The sequence below is a fragment of the Thalassophryne amazonica genome, chromosome 15, assembly GCF_902500255.1.
Source record: "Thalassophryne amazonica chromosome 15, fThaAma1.1, whole genome shotgun sequence".
In the NCBI taxonomy this organism is placed as follows: domain Eukaryota; kingdom Metazoa; phylum Chordata; class Actinopteri; order Batrachoidiformes; family Batrachoididae; genus Thalassophryne; species Thalassophryne amazonica.
The window spans coordinates 75,451,655-75,467,169 of record NC_047117.1 but is presented as its reverse complement, the minus strand read 5'-3'; the positions used below and the strand labels follow the sequence as shown (position 1 = coordinate 75,467,169).

Genomic DNA, 15,515 nt, shown 5'->3' with positions numbered 1-15,515 from the left:
ATCTAACTGCGCAGATTAAACAGCTAACAGATACAGAAAAACACCGCTGTGCTCCGGAACAGGAAGTGATACAATACCGCAGTGAGAGCCAACCACCAGTAGAGGCAAGCTTAGTGTGTACATGAATTATTGTTTCCTGGTTGTCAGGCAGCAAGCATTGACCAAATCACTGTTTCCTTACAATCCAAATATGTTGCAGTAATAACAATAAAATTTTAAGAGATTAAACATTTTATTTGACTTAATATTTTACTTAATATTTGATTTTCTCTGTGTTTTGCAGGTGGAGTCCACCTACCTTGTCTCCATCTTTGCCTCCCTCTCTCAACTTCTTAATTCTTTATGCCTTGATTTTCTTCTTCTGTATCTCTTTTTCACCATCGATGTAGCTGTACAGCAGCATGCCTTTATGTTTCTCAACAGCACTATGGAAGTGAAAGAGCGACGTCCATACTGCTCACTCACTAAGAGCCGCAAGGACAAGGAGGGACCGTACACTGGTGAGAGAGGTCATTTTCTCAGTCATCAACTTACTGATTGTTCATTTCTTTCCGGTTTCAGGTGAATGGCGCATTACTCTCTTTAACTGAAGAGAAATGCAATTTCAATACTCTGTAATAAGCATCACCATTTTTCCTCAAAATGCGGCTGTGCTGTGTACAGTATGTGCTCAGTATGTATGGTACGTAGGTCAGATTACATTTTTAAATAATCTACACTGTAGCTCTGAAAAGATGTCTTATGCCCACTAGTGTTGCTATAAAGTTTTTTTTTTGCTGTTGCCTTTCTCTTCATTAATATGTCAGTATAATATCAAATATGAAAGTGGCAAATTGTAGTTTTCAAAAAAGAAAGTCATAGAATTTTGTGTAATTTGCCATATAAATGATCATGTTCAACAGACCTTTTCAGATGAATAAAATGTTGGTATTTGAAAAACGATAATTAACGTATAACAAGTCAACATGTTCTTGTAAACTCATGGGATGGTTCACCAAAAATAATTAAATTTTAATCATTATAGGGTAGTTACAGGACATGTTTATATTAGTCAGTAGCACCTGTCACTCCTTATTGTGCATTATATGACAGTTGCAAGTGTCATTATTTCTGTAACATCTTTCCTTTGTGATGTTTTCAACTCATATGCAAGAGAGAGATTTTGAGTGGAAGGAGGGCACCACTATATTTCTGGTAAGGATGTTTGAAAAGGACTAGGATACATAAATATTCCGTTGTTGATACTTACTAGTCAGTGATGAGAATATTGATTCACTGAGGAGAAATACATTGAAAATGGCCTTTCTGTCAATGCTTTAGAAAATAAATTAAAAAGTGAAGCAGCACACAATTAGGTCTGGCACTCTGTAAGTAGCAGTCGTACCATTTTGTAACTGCTATTTCTCAAACATGCCATTTAAGCAAAAGATTGCTCAAAACACCCCCAGGTCCTAAAGGGTCAGATTCTGCTCCAAACCTGACTGAGGTGACTCAGTCATTGCAAAAACAGAGATGGAAACCTCCACTTCTAAATGCCATCTCCATATTTAAAGCAACAATTTACAAAACAAAAAATATCCCCACAAGTGATCAGTTTCTTCCAGTTTCCCTTCAAACTATTTAATTGAAAATATTTATAGTATAGTTATCATATCTACATGTGGCCATATGGAGAGAAAATCGGCTGTGGCTCAGGTGGAGAAGTGTGAAGACCAAATTGCTTCCGGTATGCAAGCCAGCAGCTTTCATGGAAGCTCCTGGTATGTGTGTGTGTGTGTGTGTGTGTGTGTGTGCGCGCGTGTGTGTGTGTGTGTGTGTGTGCGCTTGCAATCCTGCGTGTGTATGCATATGTGTGTGAGGCATCATAATTCTTAAGCATTTTGACCATCTGTTCCCAGATGGAAAGTTCCTATAAAAATACAGGTTATTTACCGTTTAAAGGCAAACAAAATACACTCATCACACTGTGTATGTCTGCTTCCAGAGAAGGTTTAGGGATTGGCAATCTGTTATCAAACTGCTTGGATTTCAGAATGATTGGACTAGATGCATTTTTTTAACATAGACATAGACAATGCAAACAGTGTATACAATATGATTGTATGTATGATGTTGATATGTCATATTTAGCATTTTAGTGGAAATTTGCCAGCTTTCCAATTGAACAGTTTTATCTTTTACTTAGATATAAATAAATAAAAAGCTTCATAAACACATTTGTGCAAAAATACTAGGGTGCAGAAGACTTTTTGCACAGTACTGCAAACCTTTTTTTTAATTGTGTTGTGGGTTTTACTGATGATAAAGGAAAGCAGTTGGTCATGTGCTTTATTTCAGGACAAGTATAAACTAGCTGAATAACCATCATCTATTGTTGGCCACAGGACTATATGCTGTTATGTAATGCACTAGAGAGAAGAAGAGTGTCCTGACTTGATTTGAACTCATTTAGTTGGGAAGTCATCACTGAGAAATGCTTCAGCTTCTCCTGCTGAAGTGTTGCACAGAGATTGATGTTTCCTGGGAACAGTGTGTGCACCTCTGGTGATTGCTGTAAATTATGCTGCCACTCTGGAGACGAGCATTAAGTCTGGGTTTTTGTCAAAGCAATTGTATCGTATGACTTTGTGTGTGTGTGTGTGTGTGTGTGTGTGTGTGTGTGTGTGTGTGTGTGTGTGTGTGTGTGTGTGTGTGTGTGTGTGTGTGTGTGGTGTGTGTGTGTGTGTGTGTGTGTGTGTGTGTGTGTGTGTGTGTGTGTGTGCATGTCTTCTGCTCTTGTGTTTGTACCTCTTGTTTAATAGGTTCATCAGCAGACAGCGAGGATTGTGGTATTGGCTCCCAGGGACTCAGGGTCCCGACTCAGAAGTCTTACTCCTCCAGTGAAACACTCAAGGCCTTTGACCAGCACCAAGACCAGACCAGGTGATCACCGAACATGTAAATGTTATAAACTTGACTTTCTTATTATTATTTCAAAAGAGACACAAAGTGTCAGACCAGAAGCATTTTACTTCCTTAATAACAATCTTTATTAATCTTAGAAATCATATTTTTTTCAAGCATGCACAATCATCCCTAAAATAAGTAATTTTGTTGCCAGTTAGCACTAATTGCTTTGTATTGAATTCCAATCTTGAATGACTTTTTGATTAAAAAAAAAAACAGTCATGGAATTGCAGAATCAGTTACAGAAAACTGAGCTTGATGATTTCAAGTTCATTTCCAGTGCTAGAACATGACCTATTTCCCAGATGTCATGAGCCTTTTACAGGGACAACCCTGTTAATTATCCTTCTCCATTGCTGTGAAGGCGTACCAGGCTTGCCCTGCTATGTTTGTATTGACATAATAATATTTCCAGGCCTCTCAGAAGTGCCTACCACAGAGCAACAACTTATCTCGACCCTGAAACAGGCCCTGAAAATCACCATTCATGGAGGTTCCTGTCGTGGAGACGCGCAAAGATGACAGACCCCCTAAAATGCCTTACAAGTTCCTTCAGTGGAAATGGGCCTTTAGACTTCTGAGTGGCCCGAATGGATGAGAGTATGAGAAGTTTTTTTTTTTTTTTCTTTTACAGTGTGAGCCTGTCATGTCCATTGTATGCTGCAGTATTTATCCTGTTGTTAATTTAACGCCGTTGCCACTGACAATAAAACTGACATGTTGCCAGCACAATATGCACTGTTTGCTTTTCTAACATATGGTCCCAGTCCTTTAATTACTACCACTAACTGCTTAGCAATCACATCTTTTCAGAATACTTAATGAGATGTCACTTATTGAACAGTACTGTCTGCTGAGACAAATTGCAATTTTGCGCCATCATTCTGAGGGACCTCCACAAATTATAACATAGCAAATGAATGCTGTTGTCCTTGGTTACTTTTGACAGGTTGCTGTATGGGACATCTAAGGGACACAAAGAAATGGTTCACCGAGAACAGGATGATTATAACCGGCAAGGTGAGAGCTCGCACAGCATGTATACATAAGTACCCTTGTTTCCACTCTTTGCTTCATTGTGTACCTGTAAAACTTAATTACAGGACATCCAATATTTTGAAGGACCAAGGGAGAGATATATTTCTCCTTTGGTCTACAGGACATCCAATATTTTGAATGACCAAGGGAGAGATATATTTCTCCCTTGGTCCTTCAAAATATTGGGTGCATTCCCTGACCTGAAGATTGAGCTATTCTGCCAGAATTAAGGATCAAGAAACATATGTGTGGGATGTGATTGTTCACACAAAGAACACTGCAAGAATGAATTGGACATAGTACACTCGTTATCATGCGTGTGCTGAAAAATAATTGGGAACATATTAGATACCGTGTGAACATGGCAGGAGCATGATCAGGATGAAGTATGAATTTAATCTGCACATTTTTGCATTTTGACCACATCCCTGCAGCATTCATGAAACTTTTCAAGATGTGTTCTTCATTGTCTTCTTCTGAGTTTAACTGAGCCCGAAGTGCCACCATGCTTGAGATAAATCGCAGAAAACTCCTTTTCTAGAGAATATTGCTGTTGTCTCTGTTCGCACAGGATTAATATAACCTGAGGTAATTTCTACACATTGTTTTACAGAAGGTAAGAGATGCCGGAATTTTTAACGTGTGTTCACACTCTCCACAAAAATTACTCAAACGGTGCATTTGGACTAGATACAAATCACTAATAATAATTACTTTACCCTACCTCCCCATATAAAATTAATCATTTCCAAATAGTACTAATATAGTACTGTAATTTCTGAATTATAAACCGCTACTTTTTTCACACCCTTTGAACACTGCAGCTTAAACAATGATGTGACTAATTTATGGATTTTTACAGGCTTTTTCATAAGTTGAAATATGTCAATTGATGCTGTCAATTGATTACCTGAAAGCTGCGGTCCTCATGTGGTGTAAATTCACACACAGAGTAAATATAAGGTCTTACCTGTTTGTATCAGTGGATTAATCATACTTTAATTCCTTATAGTGGCTGAAGAAAAGTCCCTCTCTGACACTTTACGCTAGAGTTACGCCATCAGATCAGTCTGCGGAGCTTTCTCTCTCTCTCTCTCTCCCTCTCCCTCCCCTCCACCCTTCCCCACCGGGTCTCTGACTTTGAGCAACAAGTTGAAAAAGTCACAGCGCCTTATCTCAATTACCACAGACTCCATGCGATCCTGACTGCACGCGATGAAATCTCAAGAAAAAGTCAAAATGACTCAGTTCTCCGTGTGGAGCTGAGACACTGTGCGCGTGCTGGATGATGTGTGCATCAGTATTTATGTGTAACACCTTCAGGGGAAAAAAAACAACTTTTACGGTACATATTTAAATAAAAGTAAAAAAAAAAATCTTTCTGTCTAACATCTTTCTGTGTAAATATCTCATGTTACAATGTGGAGACCCACGGCTTATAGAAATGCGTGGCCTATTTATGTACAATTTGTTTTTTCTTTTTCAAATTGGTGGGTGCAGCGAAAATTCAGGTGCGCTCTATAGTCCGGAAATTACGGGAATGAAATTGCAAACATGACATGGCAACATTTACATCGTAGCTCTGACGCTTTGGAAAGAGGTCAAATTGTGAAAAAAAAACCCTGCATTTATGTATTTATTTTGCAATTAATTGTGGTTCTATTTTTATTTTTAAATATATTCAAGGCGCCATAATCAAAAGACGTTGCACAACTCCCCTTCTACAGTAGTGTTCAGAATAGTAGTAGTGCTATGTGACTAAAAAGATTAATCCAGGTTTTGAGTATATTTCTTATTGTCACATGGGAAACAAGGTACCAGTAGATTCAGTAGATTCTCACAAATCCAACAAGACCAAGCATTCATGATATGCACACTCTTAAGGCTATGAAATTGGGCTATTAGTAAAAAAAAAAAGTAGAAAAGGGGGTGTTCACAATAATAGTAGCATCTGCTGTTGATGCTACAAACTCAAAACTATTAACTAATTAAACTATTAATTCAAACTGCTTTTTTAGCAATCCTGTGAATCACTAAGCTAGTATTTAGTTGTATAACCACAGTTGTTCATGATTTCTTCACATCTGCGAGGCATTAATGTTGATGGTTTGGAACCAAGATTTTGCTCGTTTACTAGTGTGCTTGGGGTCATTGTCTTGTTGAAACACTCATTTCAAGGGCATCTCTTCAGCATAAGGCAGTATGACCTCTTCAAGTATTTTGACATATCCAAACTGATCCATGATACCTGGTATGCGATATATGGGCCCAACACCATAGTAGGAGAAACATGCCCATATCATGATGCTTGCACCACCATGCTTCAGTGTCTTCACTGTGAACTTTGGCTTAAATTCAGAGTGTGGGGGTCGTCTCACAAACTGTCTGCGGCCCTTAGACCCAAAAAGAACAATTTTGCTCTCATCAGTCCACAAAATATTCCTCCATTTCTCTTGAGGCCAGTTGATGTGTTCTTTGGCAAATTGGCAGTTGTTTTTTTTTTTACTAATAGCCCAGTTTCATAGCCTTAAGAGTGTGCATATCATGAATGCTTGGTCTTGTTGGATTTGTGAGAATCTACTGAATCTACTGGTACCTTGTTTCCCATGTAACACTAAGAAATATTCTCAAAACCTGGATTAATCTTTTTAGTCACATAGCACTACTATTATTCTGAACACTACTGTATAAGCAAATTTAAACCAAAAAAGGAAAAAAAAAACAGCTCATTTTGCATTTCTGGTCACTTAATCTATGGAACTATACTTTATAGGTGACTGAAATGTGACAAAGAATATAGATGATGTCATTATGGCATTCATGAAAGTTATACATACTTCATTATGGAAGTGGAGAAAAACATTTTTTTAAAGCCCCTCATTAAAAGAACTTGTGCTCAACCACTGAGTGCATTCATTGTTCTTCAGCTCCAGTTAATGCAGCATCAATATTTGAGAAATGAAAAAAATCATAATTACTCAATCATCTTATCGCCTTCGTTTTCACTGCCGGCCTAATTGGAGCTCATTTAAAATTAATATAACTTTTAATTGAACGGCAGCGCTCGTTATCTCTTGTTGTGGCATTAATTAAGGAAGGCTTTTATAATTTCCCCTTTCATTTACTGATTAAAGATGAAAAGGCACACACTGAGATTTTACAGATAATTTGTTTGACTCTTTTTCATTCATATTTAAAGAATATTTCACCTGTTTTAACCTGATTCCAGCCTTTTTTTTTTTCTAGTTGATGTGAAACTGTTACTGTTAATGACCCATTAAATTTAATGGAAAAATAAAGCATTCTGAATATATGATTCATTCCAGAAATGTGTTCCCTGTTTTATACATTTTCAAATATTCAAGAGGGAGTTTTAGAAGAATTTAAATAGTCCCCTCTCATAAACACTTTTGTACAGCGCGTTTCTTTTTTCTTAAGGAGTGATAATCTTAATGATATTAATGGAATAAAATAAAAGTCTAGATCTCAGCAACCATTTTGCTTACACTGCTACTGTGTAACTTTTAAATACTGTAATTTTAAAGCCATTCAGATTAATTATATTCAGTTTTATTTCAAAACTGAAATCAAAGTACAATATTTTTTAACCTCCTTAATTTTTTTCTTTGCCTTTTGCTTTGGTAAAAATTTGATTTACATTTGCATCATTTTATTGCAAACCAAGTTGTGGGGTGGGGTGGTGGGGGCTGGGTTTTTTGTGTGTTTTTGGTGGTGGTGGGAGCAGCCATCACATCATAAAATCCATACATGTATGTACTATGCAAAACCAAATACTATACCTGTCATGCAAACACATATTTGACCATTAACTTTCTTCATCTGGGGATTTAATTTTTTTTCATTATTTTAAAATTTGAATCTTGCACCTGTCCAGGGTATGCCCTGCGTCTGACCCAATCATCACTGGAATAGATTTTTAGGCGTTGTCGTGGTTCTTGTATTTTCTCAGCGCTGTGTTCTTTGTCTTGTGATTGTGCTCCTCTGGAATAACCACAACTTTGTTCCACCTAAAACTATTATATTGTGGGTTGGAAGTAAATGTTCTACAATTGTTGTTCTGACCATGATGTGTTGAGGTCTTAGCATACCCACTACCAATCAAAGGTTTGGACACAGCTTCCCATTAAATTGAATGGCAAAGTGTGACTTTTGACGGGTACTGTGTGTCTTGACATGTTACAATTAAAACATTTTATTGTTTGACCATCAAAATAACAGCAAGTTAGCTATAGTAGATTTCCAAAACCATTCCATATTCTTTGTGTGTTTCAGGCCAGCATTTCAGTCTTCGTCAGCTGGGCATTTGTGAACCACCAGCACGCCGTGGACTGGCGTTCTGCTCTGAGATGGGCCTCCCCCACCGCGGGTTCTCAGTTGGTACAGCCCAGGACCACCTAGATACAGACAGCCAAGCAGTCATGTCACCGGACCACGCTATGCGGCTGTGGGGCCGTGGAGGTCTGGGGAAGTCCTCAGGGAGGAGCTCCTGCTTGTCCAGCCGCTCTAACTCAGTGCTGACGCTCACTGACACTGAGCACGAGAACAAGTCAGACAGCGACAATGGTAGGACATCATCTAATTTTGTAGTCTCTTTAGTTTGTATTTTTACTCTGTTCATTTATTTATTTACTGTTATCATGCTGCTTCTTCTGATTCCTCTTTTCACACCATGCTTTTGTCAGTCACACACACACACACACACACACGCCTGCACTATATTTACAGATTGTAAGGGATTTTTGACTTCCTGCTGTGAAAGTGTGTCACTTTTGTGAATTCTACTTGTTGATAAGATACAGTAGGTACCCATGATCTGCTGGCAGAAACATCAGCTATTAAGTGATTAAGTTATAATTGTCATTGGTGCCTCAGACAATGCTCTGTTTTGTCCCAGCACTCAAAACCAGGAAGCACACTGCGAGTCTGTCCTTGCACTTTGATTTATTGCACTGCAAAAATGTACAATTTCACCAAGTATATTTGTTTAATTTCCAGTCAAAATATCTAATCTTCACTTAATATAAGACACAATCATTTAACAATTAATTAATTAACACTTGCTTTTGCAGGGGTGGTGGCCAAGTGGTTAGTGTGCTTGGTTTCAGTGCAGAAGGTTCCCGGTTCAAATCCCACCCCTGCCACATTTCTCCATGTGAAGTGGAGTTGCGTCAGGAAGGGCATCCAGCGTAAAACCTGTGCCAGTTCAACATGCAGATCCACCTTGGATTTGCTGTGGTGACCCCGAATGCAAACAAGGGAGCAGCCGAAGGGACTTACTATAATTACTTGCTTTTAGATAATACAACTTAAAAAATCTTAAGTGAAAGAGTCTTGGAGACATTTTATTTTAAGCCCTAAAGCTTTTTTTTTTCTTTTTTTTTTTTTTGACTCACCATAACATTTTTAAATTACTGTGGTGTTTGCTAAAAAGACAACACTTCTTTAACAAAATAAAGATCAAAATTAATTTTCCCAGATTATTTCAAGGGATTATTTCAAGAAGAATTTAATGAATTTTCATGTGTTCCATTGGCAGATTTCTTTAACATGAAACTATTTTAACTGGTGACACATTATATAAGAATGAAAATCTGCCAGTGGACAGTGATTGTGTTTTAAGTTAAATCTCAATTAGATTTTGTCCAGAAAGGAGCCAGATATACCTGGTAAGATTTTGTGTTTTGCAGTCTGATTTGTATGAACCATTACATTTTATTTTAACTCATTTCTCTCACTCTCTTTTCCCCCTTTTATGCACTGATGAAAGAAGCTAATATTGTAACTGAGAAGAGACGAGGACCTGCAGTAATTTAAACACCAAATAATGCACAGATACAGAGCCATATAAATGGTCAGCACCTTACAGCAAGAAGGTCCTTCTTTAATTCAATTGAGGGCTTTCTCTGTGGAATTAATGTGTTTTCATGAAATTTCTCTGGCTGCTCTTAGTTTTACTCCAACAGTCCATAAACATATTGGCCGAACAGATGACTGTAAATTGACGGTAGGTGTGAAAGTGAGAGTAAATGGTTGGCTGTAAGAGACTGGTAGCTTGTCCAATATGCACCCTGCCTCTCACTAAAGGTGCACTGGGATAGACTCCAAACCTCCGAGACCCCTAATGGGATAAACAGAAGACAGCTGATGGAGGGAGCGTTCAGTGATTTATTCCAAAGTCCAAAGACTTTCTGGAAATTCATGCCAGACCATGCAACTCTACTCTGAATAGTTTTCTTTTGATCTGTACACATTAATAAATACAGTATAAGCTGGTTGACATGTTGGATAAAATCTAACTAAAGGGGGGAGCTGGAGAATTCCATAACAGTTAGAACTATGTGATTGATACCACAATCATCGAACTTTGAAGGCAAAGATCAGCATTTAAACATCCTGTAGCACAAAACCATTTCTTGCAAGCAACCTCAGCAGAAATAAAGTGTGCTCTTAAGTATAGACAAAGAATGAGGTCAGGCTGAGGAACATGCACTGTACATGCACAGTGCTGCATATTTGTGGCATGCTTTTGCATCCCTGCAGGATAGCTCCTTAGCGTCACATGTCGGCACCCTGTGGTTTCAATCTGAGTAAATTTGATTTACAGTGGCTCAAGTGTTAAGCCTACTACAAACTCCATTGGGATTTTCTGCAGGCTGGGCACCATATGCAGCCGTGCATTCAGATTTTAACATCATATCCAGGCCATTACGGTGCAATCTGGGATTCATTGTCTTGCTCAAGGACACTTCAATGCACAGAAACAAGTAAATGGTATTCAGTCCCTTGACCTTTTGGTTACAGGATGACCTGTAACACTCTGCAGCAGCTACACATCTTGTGTAACCCACTTTCTGCAGTGCTGCTGTGCTTGTTCAGAGTGATCTCTACCTCTCATTCACTCCCTCATATTACAAAAAAACTGCACTTTAGAGAAATTGAAATGATTTGAAAAACAACTACATTTTCAGTGCATTTTCCACATTTTTGGAATTTCTGTTGCTATAATGGTCTCTTTCTCACTTCATTGTGTTCCCCTAATTGTTTTTGAATGCAATCTAATGTAACTTCATCAAATACTTCAAGCTCATACTTAATTAAATGCTAAATTACTTAAAAAAAAAAAAACATAATAAGAATCAGAATAGCCTTTATTCACCAAGTATCCTTAAAGAATACAGGGGATTTGACTCTGGTTTCAGTTGTACTCTCTTTGTACAAGCATGTATAAATATACACAAAACACTAAATAATTCATAATAAAAATGTGCAAATAAAAAATGCCCAAATAAAATGTGCAGTAAAAAATGTGTGCAAGGGAGAAACAGACAACAAACTGAAGTTGTAAATGAGGGATATGAATTAGTGAGTTTCATGGTGGTTAAATTGTTCATCAGTGTGGTGGCCTGTGGAAATAAACTGTTCCTGTGTTGCGTTGATGTACAGAGCTCTGTAACGTTGACCAGAGTGGAGGAATTTAAACAGTGTGTGTGCAGGGTGTGAGGGGGCTGCAGAGATGTTACCAGCTTGCTTCTTGGACCATGATAAGTCCTGGATGGAGGGCAGGCTGGCTCCAATGATATATATATATTTTTTTTTTCCCACAGACCTGACAGTTCATTAAAGTCTGTGCCTGTCATGTTTGGAGGCAGAGGAAAACCAAACAGAGATGGAGATGCACAGGACAGACTGGATGATGGATGTATAAAAGATGATGAGCAGCTCCTGGGGCATGTTGAACTTCCTTAGCTGTCTGAGGAAGTACATCCTCTGCTGAGCCTTTTTGTTGTTGTTGAGGATGGGTGTGGGGGCTGATGGGGGGTATCACATGAAGTCCACAATCATCTTGATCATGTTCAGCTCTAGGTTGTTCTGACCACACCAGAGAACCAACTGTTCTACTTCCTATCTGTATGTAGTCTCATCACCATCCTGGATGAGACCAATGATGGTGGTATCATCTGCAAACTTCATAGACCTGATTGGTGTATTGCTACAGAGATGGTTGTCCTTCTGGATGGTTCTCCTCTCTCCACAGAGGAATGCTGTAGCTCTGACAGAGTGACCAATGGGTTCTCAGTCACCTCCTTGCTCACCTCCCTGACTAAGGCCCTTCTACCCTGATTGCTCAGTTTAGATGGACAGCCATCTCTAGGAAGAGTCCTGGTGGATCCCAGCTTCTTCCATTTACAACTGGTGGAGGCCACTGTGCTCATTGGGACCTTCAAAGCAGCACAAATGTTTCTGTACCCGCCCCCAGATTTGTGCCTCAAGACAATCCTGTCTCGAAGGTCTAAAGTCAATTCCTTTGATTTCATGCTTGGCTTGTGGTCTGACATGCACTGTCAACTGTAAGACCTTACGTATATGTAGACAAGTGTGTACCTTTTTCAAATCATGTCCAATCAACTAAATTTACCCCAGGTTGATTCCAATTAAGCTATAGAAACATCTCCTCCAATTAAGCTGTATAAACATCTCATGGATGATCAGTGGAAACAGGATGCACCTGAGCTCAGTTTTGAGCTTCATGGCAAAAGCTGTCACTTTATGCACATCTGATTTCTTAGGGATATATATATATATATATATATATATATATATATATATATATATTTTTTTTTTTTTTTTTTTTTTCACACTGTCATTATGGGGTATTGTGTGTAGAACTTTGAGGAAAAAATTTATTTAATTTTATCCATTTTGGATTAAGGCTGTAATATAACAAAATGTGGGAAAAAATGCAGCACTGTCAATACTTTCTGGATGCACTGTAGGACTGCATATTAGTGTTTTACAGTGACCAGGGCTATATTGTTGACATCCATCCATCCTTCCATCTCCTGAACCCGCTTATTCCAGTTAAGGCACACACCATTGCTGGACCCTATCCTGGTGTTATCAGGTGAGAGGGGTGCGCACTGGACAGTCTGCCTACTTATTGCAGTTTTTGTATATAGACAAACAAATGCATTCATACTCACTCCTACTATCAATTTACAATTATGTGTTCACCTAACCTGCATGTCTTTGAAAGTTGGAGGAAGCCAGAGCACTTGGAGGGTCATTTGCTGAACCTCAATTGTTCCTCCAAGTTTGTTCAAAATGGGAAAAAAAAACCTTTGTGCACACACACACACACACACACACACACGACTAAAACAATACCCCTGCGCTCACTGCAGGTGAAGAAATATGTCCCTTATCCATTGATAGCTATCAGACTGTGGGGTGTTGAAGGAGCCTCCTGTAGTCTGCATTCACAGTGTCACAAATTTACCCCCCCCCCCCCAAAAAAAGTGTAACATGCAGACACTGATATAATTGATCACATCAACGGCATCAGTCAAATCACCTGCTTAAGATCATTGCATAGAGCTTTATTTGCCAACATTTCACAATAAATGAGACAAAGAGTTGTCTTACAATGAGTACAATTTTGTTATATTTAATTATTTATTCTCATTTGATTCTGTTTTGTCCTTTCATTTATATTTTCACACATTGCTGAAGTGGTCAGTTATTGCTGCAGTTGAATCAATGCTCACATCCACACTGTCCACACAGCAGTGCTTAAAAAAATCCCACACCCTCAACTGTACTGTTGGCTTTATTATTCAGCTGCAAGAAGACACATTCAAATGTTGTGGCAGAGTTTTATTCTTTCTGTGAGGAATCTTTGTCTGATGTTGTAAAGTCTCTTTGTCAGCCTGTCGCTGTCCATGGTGCTGATCATCCTCATTTAGTTGCTATGTGATGGACAATATCGTTAGGGATTTCAGTGACAGTTACTTCCTGCTGTGACTGTGTGGTGCTGTTACTCACCGGTACCAGTCGACCCAGTTCCTGTTTTTTTTTTACTTAGTGAATGTGTTCAATAAAGATTGAAATGCGTCATAGTTAACATTCATGGACGTTTATGTAATTTTGTGTGTGTGTGTGTGTGTGTGTGTGTGTGTGTGTGTGTGTGTGTGTGTGTGTGTGTGTGTGTGTGTGTGTGTGTGTGTGTGTGTGTGTGTGTGTGTGTGTGTGTGTGTGTGTGAGAGAGAGAGAGAGAGAGAGAGAGAGAGAGAGAGAGAGAGAGAGAGAGAGAGAGAGAGAGAGAGAGAGAGAGAGAGACAGACAGAGACAGAGACAAAGAGAGAGAGATTCTGTTTGCTATTCCCATTTCATTGCTGAGGGTTACTACAGCAGATTCAGTATCTTCTAACAGACTCTTTGTAATATAGATTGTTATTCTACTGGTCTATTTATTGTTTTGCTCCTGTAATATTCATTATCCTTCAGGTGAAAACAGTTTGCCATACCTATGTCATGTTAAGCAATACTTTGTGTTGTTAAGCACCAATAACACACATTAATAGATGAACTTATTCATATTAAATTTTTTGTTTGTTTGTTTGTTTTTTCACAGAGGCAGATATCAGCCAAAAATAATTTGCTGAATTGGCAGTGATTTTTAACCCTCACTTTCTTTCCTGTGTTGGGTGTTGGAGGAGGAGTTTTGGGGTCAGCGTGTGGAGCCAAACACTAAAGAATGTCCCACTAATGAATTTAATTAGTGGTCACATTTTAGCTGAGTGTGATCATTAGTTTTGTAATTTTGGGTGTGTTGTCTTCATCATATGTATGTGTTTAGATGAATGCAAGCAAATGTTTACATGCAAATATGTGTGTGCATCTACGTGCATGCTTACCCACAGTCTGTTCATTTCCCTCAAGGTATTTTCCCAAACAGGTGTGAATTTCATCCTTAATAAAGCACTGATTTTTGATTTTGCACACACACACACACACACACACACACGCAAAATATTTTCATTAAACCACAGAAATGCACACAGTGAGTTTTCATTAAGAGATGTGATGTTGTAATTAACAGTGAGCTAAAGTGCTGAGCACTTGTGTTTCTTATATTAACTTTGATAATGTTTTTATTAAATGGCATTATGCTGTGGATGTCAGACCTCTGGAGGATACATTTCCCATTTCTGAAAGTGAGTAGTCGTCAAGTTTTCAAAGGCTAATTGACTCTTCAAAACACAGCTGTTTGTGTGTCTTATTTTTAAAGAAGTCTTCCAGGAAGTCAGCATACAAGAAAGAAAGCTTTCATATGTCTGTGCTGGAGTTTCTCAGTATTGTCCAAAGTAATCTGAATAAACTTTTTGTGTTACAGGACTCATACAATTTTTATGGGCTTTTGCATATGTAACTCACAAAATATTGGTAGCAGACCCTGTTTGTACTTATAATAATCTCCTAAAAGTGTTTTCCCCATGTAGCTAATAATTCCATTGAGTACAAATAATAATAATAAAAATAATAATTGAACCATCTTATAAATATTCAGGAGAGAAATTGGACACAAAAATCGTAATTGACTTTTTGAGATACGACAATAACAATAAGAAGAAGAAGACAACGAAGAATATATTTATGTAGCATTTTTAACCTTACATTTTTGAAGCAATCTTCACACTGATAATTGGTACATCTCAGTAGAATGAAAATAA

General features: G+C 38.2%; 1 protein-coding gene across 9 annotated transcripts in view; it reads left to right on the top strand.

Moving 5' to 3' along the window:
- The first annotated feature begins 283 nt into the window (after positions 1-283).
- The window catches only part of LOC117525661 (teneurin-3), a 564,186-nt gene continuing 548,954 nt past the window's right edge, over positions 284-15,515 (top strand). For all 9 annotated transcript variants that reach the window (XM_034187585.1, XM_034187583.1, XM_034187580.1 and 6 more), the window contains exons 1-4: positions 284-500; positions 2,802-2,922; positions 3,896-3,966; positions 8,278-8,568. In XM_034187585.1, coding sequence (XP_034043476.1) covers positions 410-500; positions 2,802-2,922; positions 3,896-3,966; positions 8,278-8,568 — 574 coding nt within the window. In that variant the 5' untranslated portion in view covers positions 284-409. The remainder of the gene's footprint in view (positions 501-2,801; positions 2,923-3,895; positions 3,967-8,277; positions 8,569-15,515) is intronic.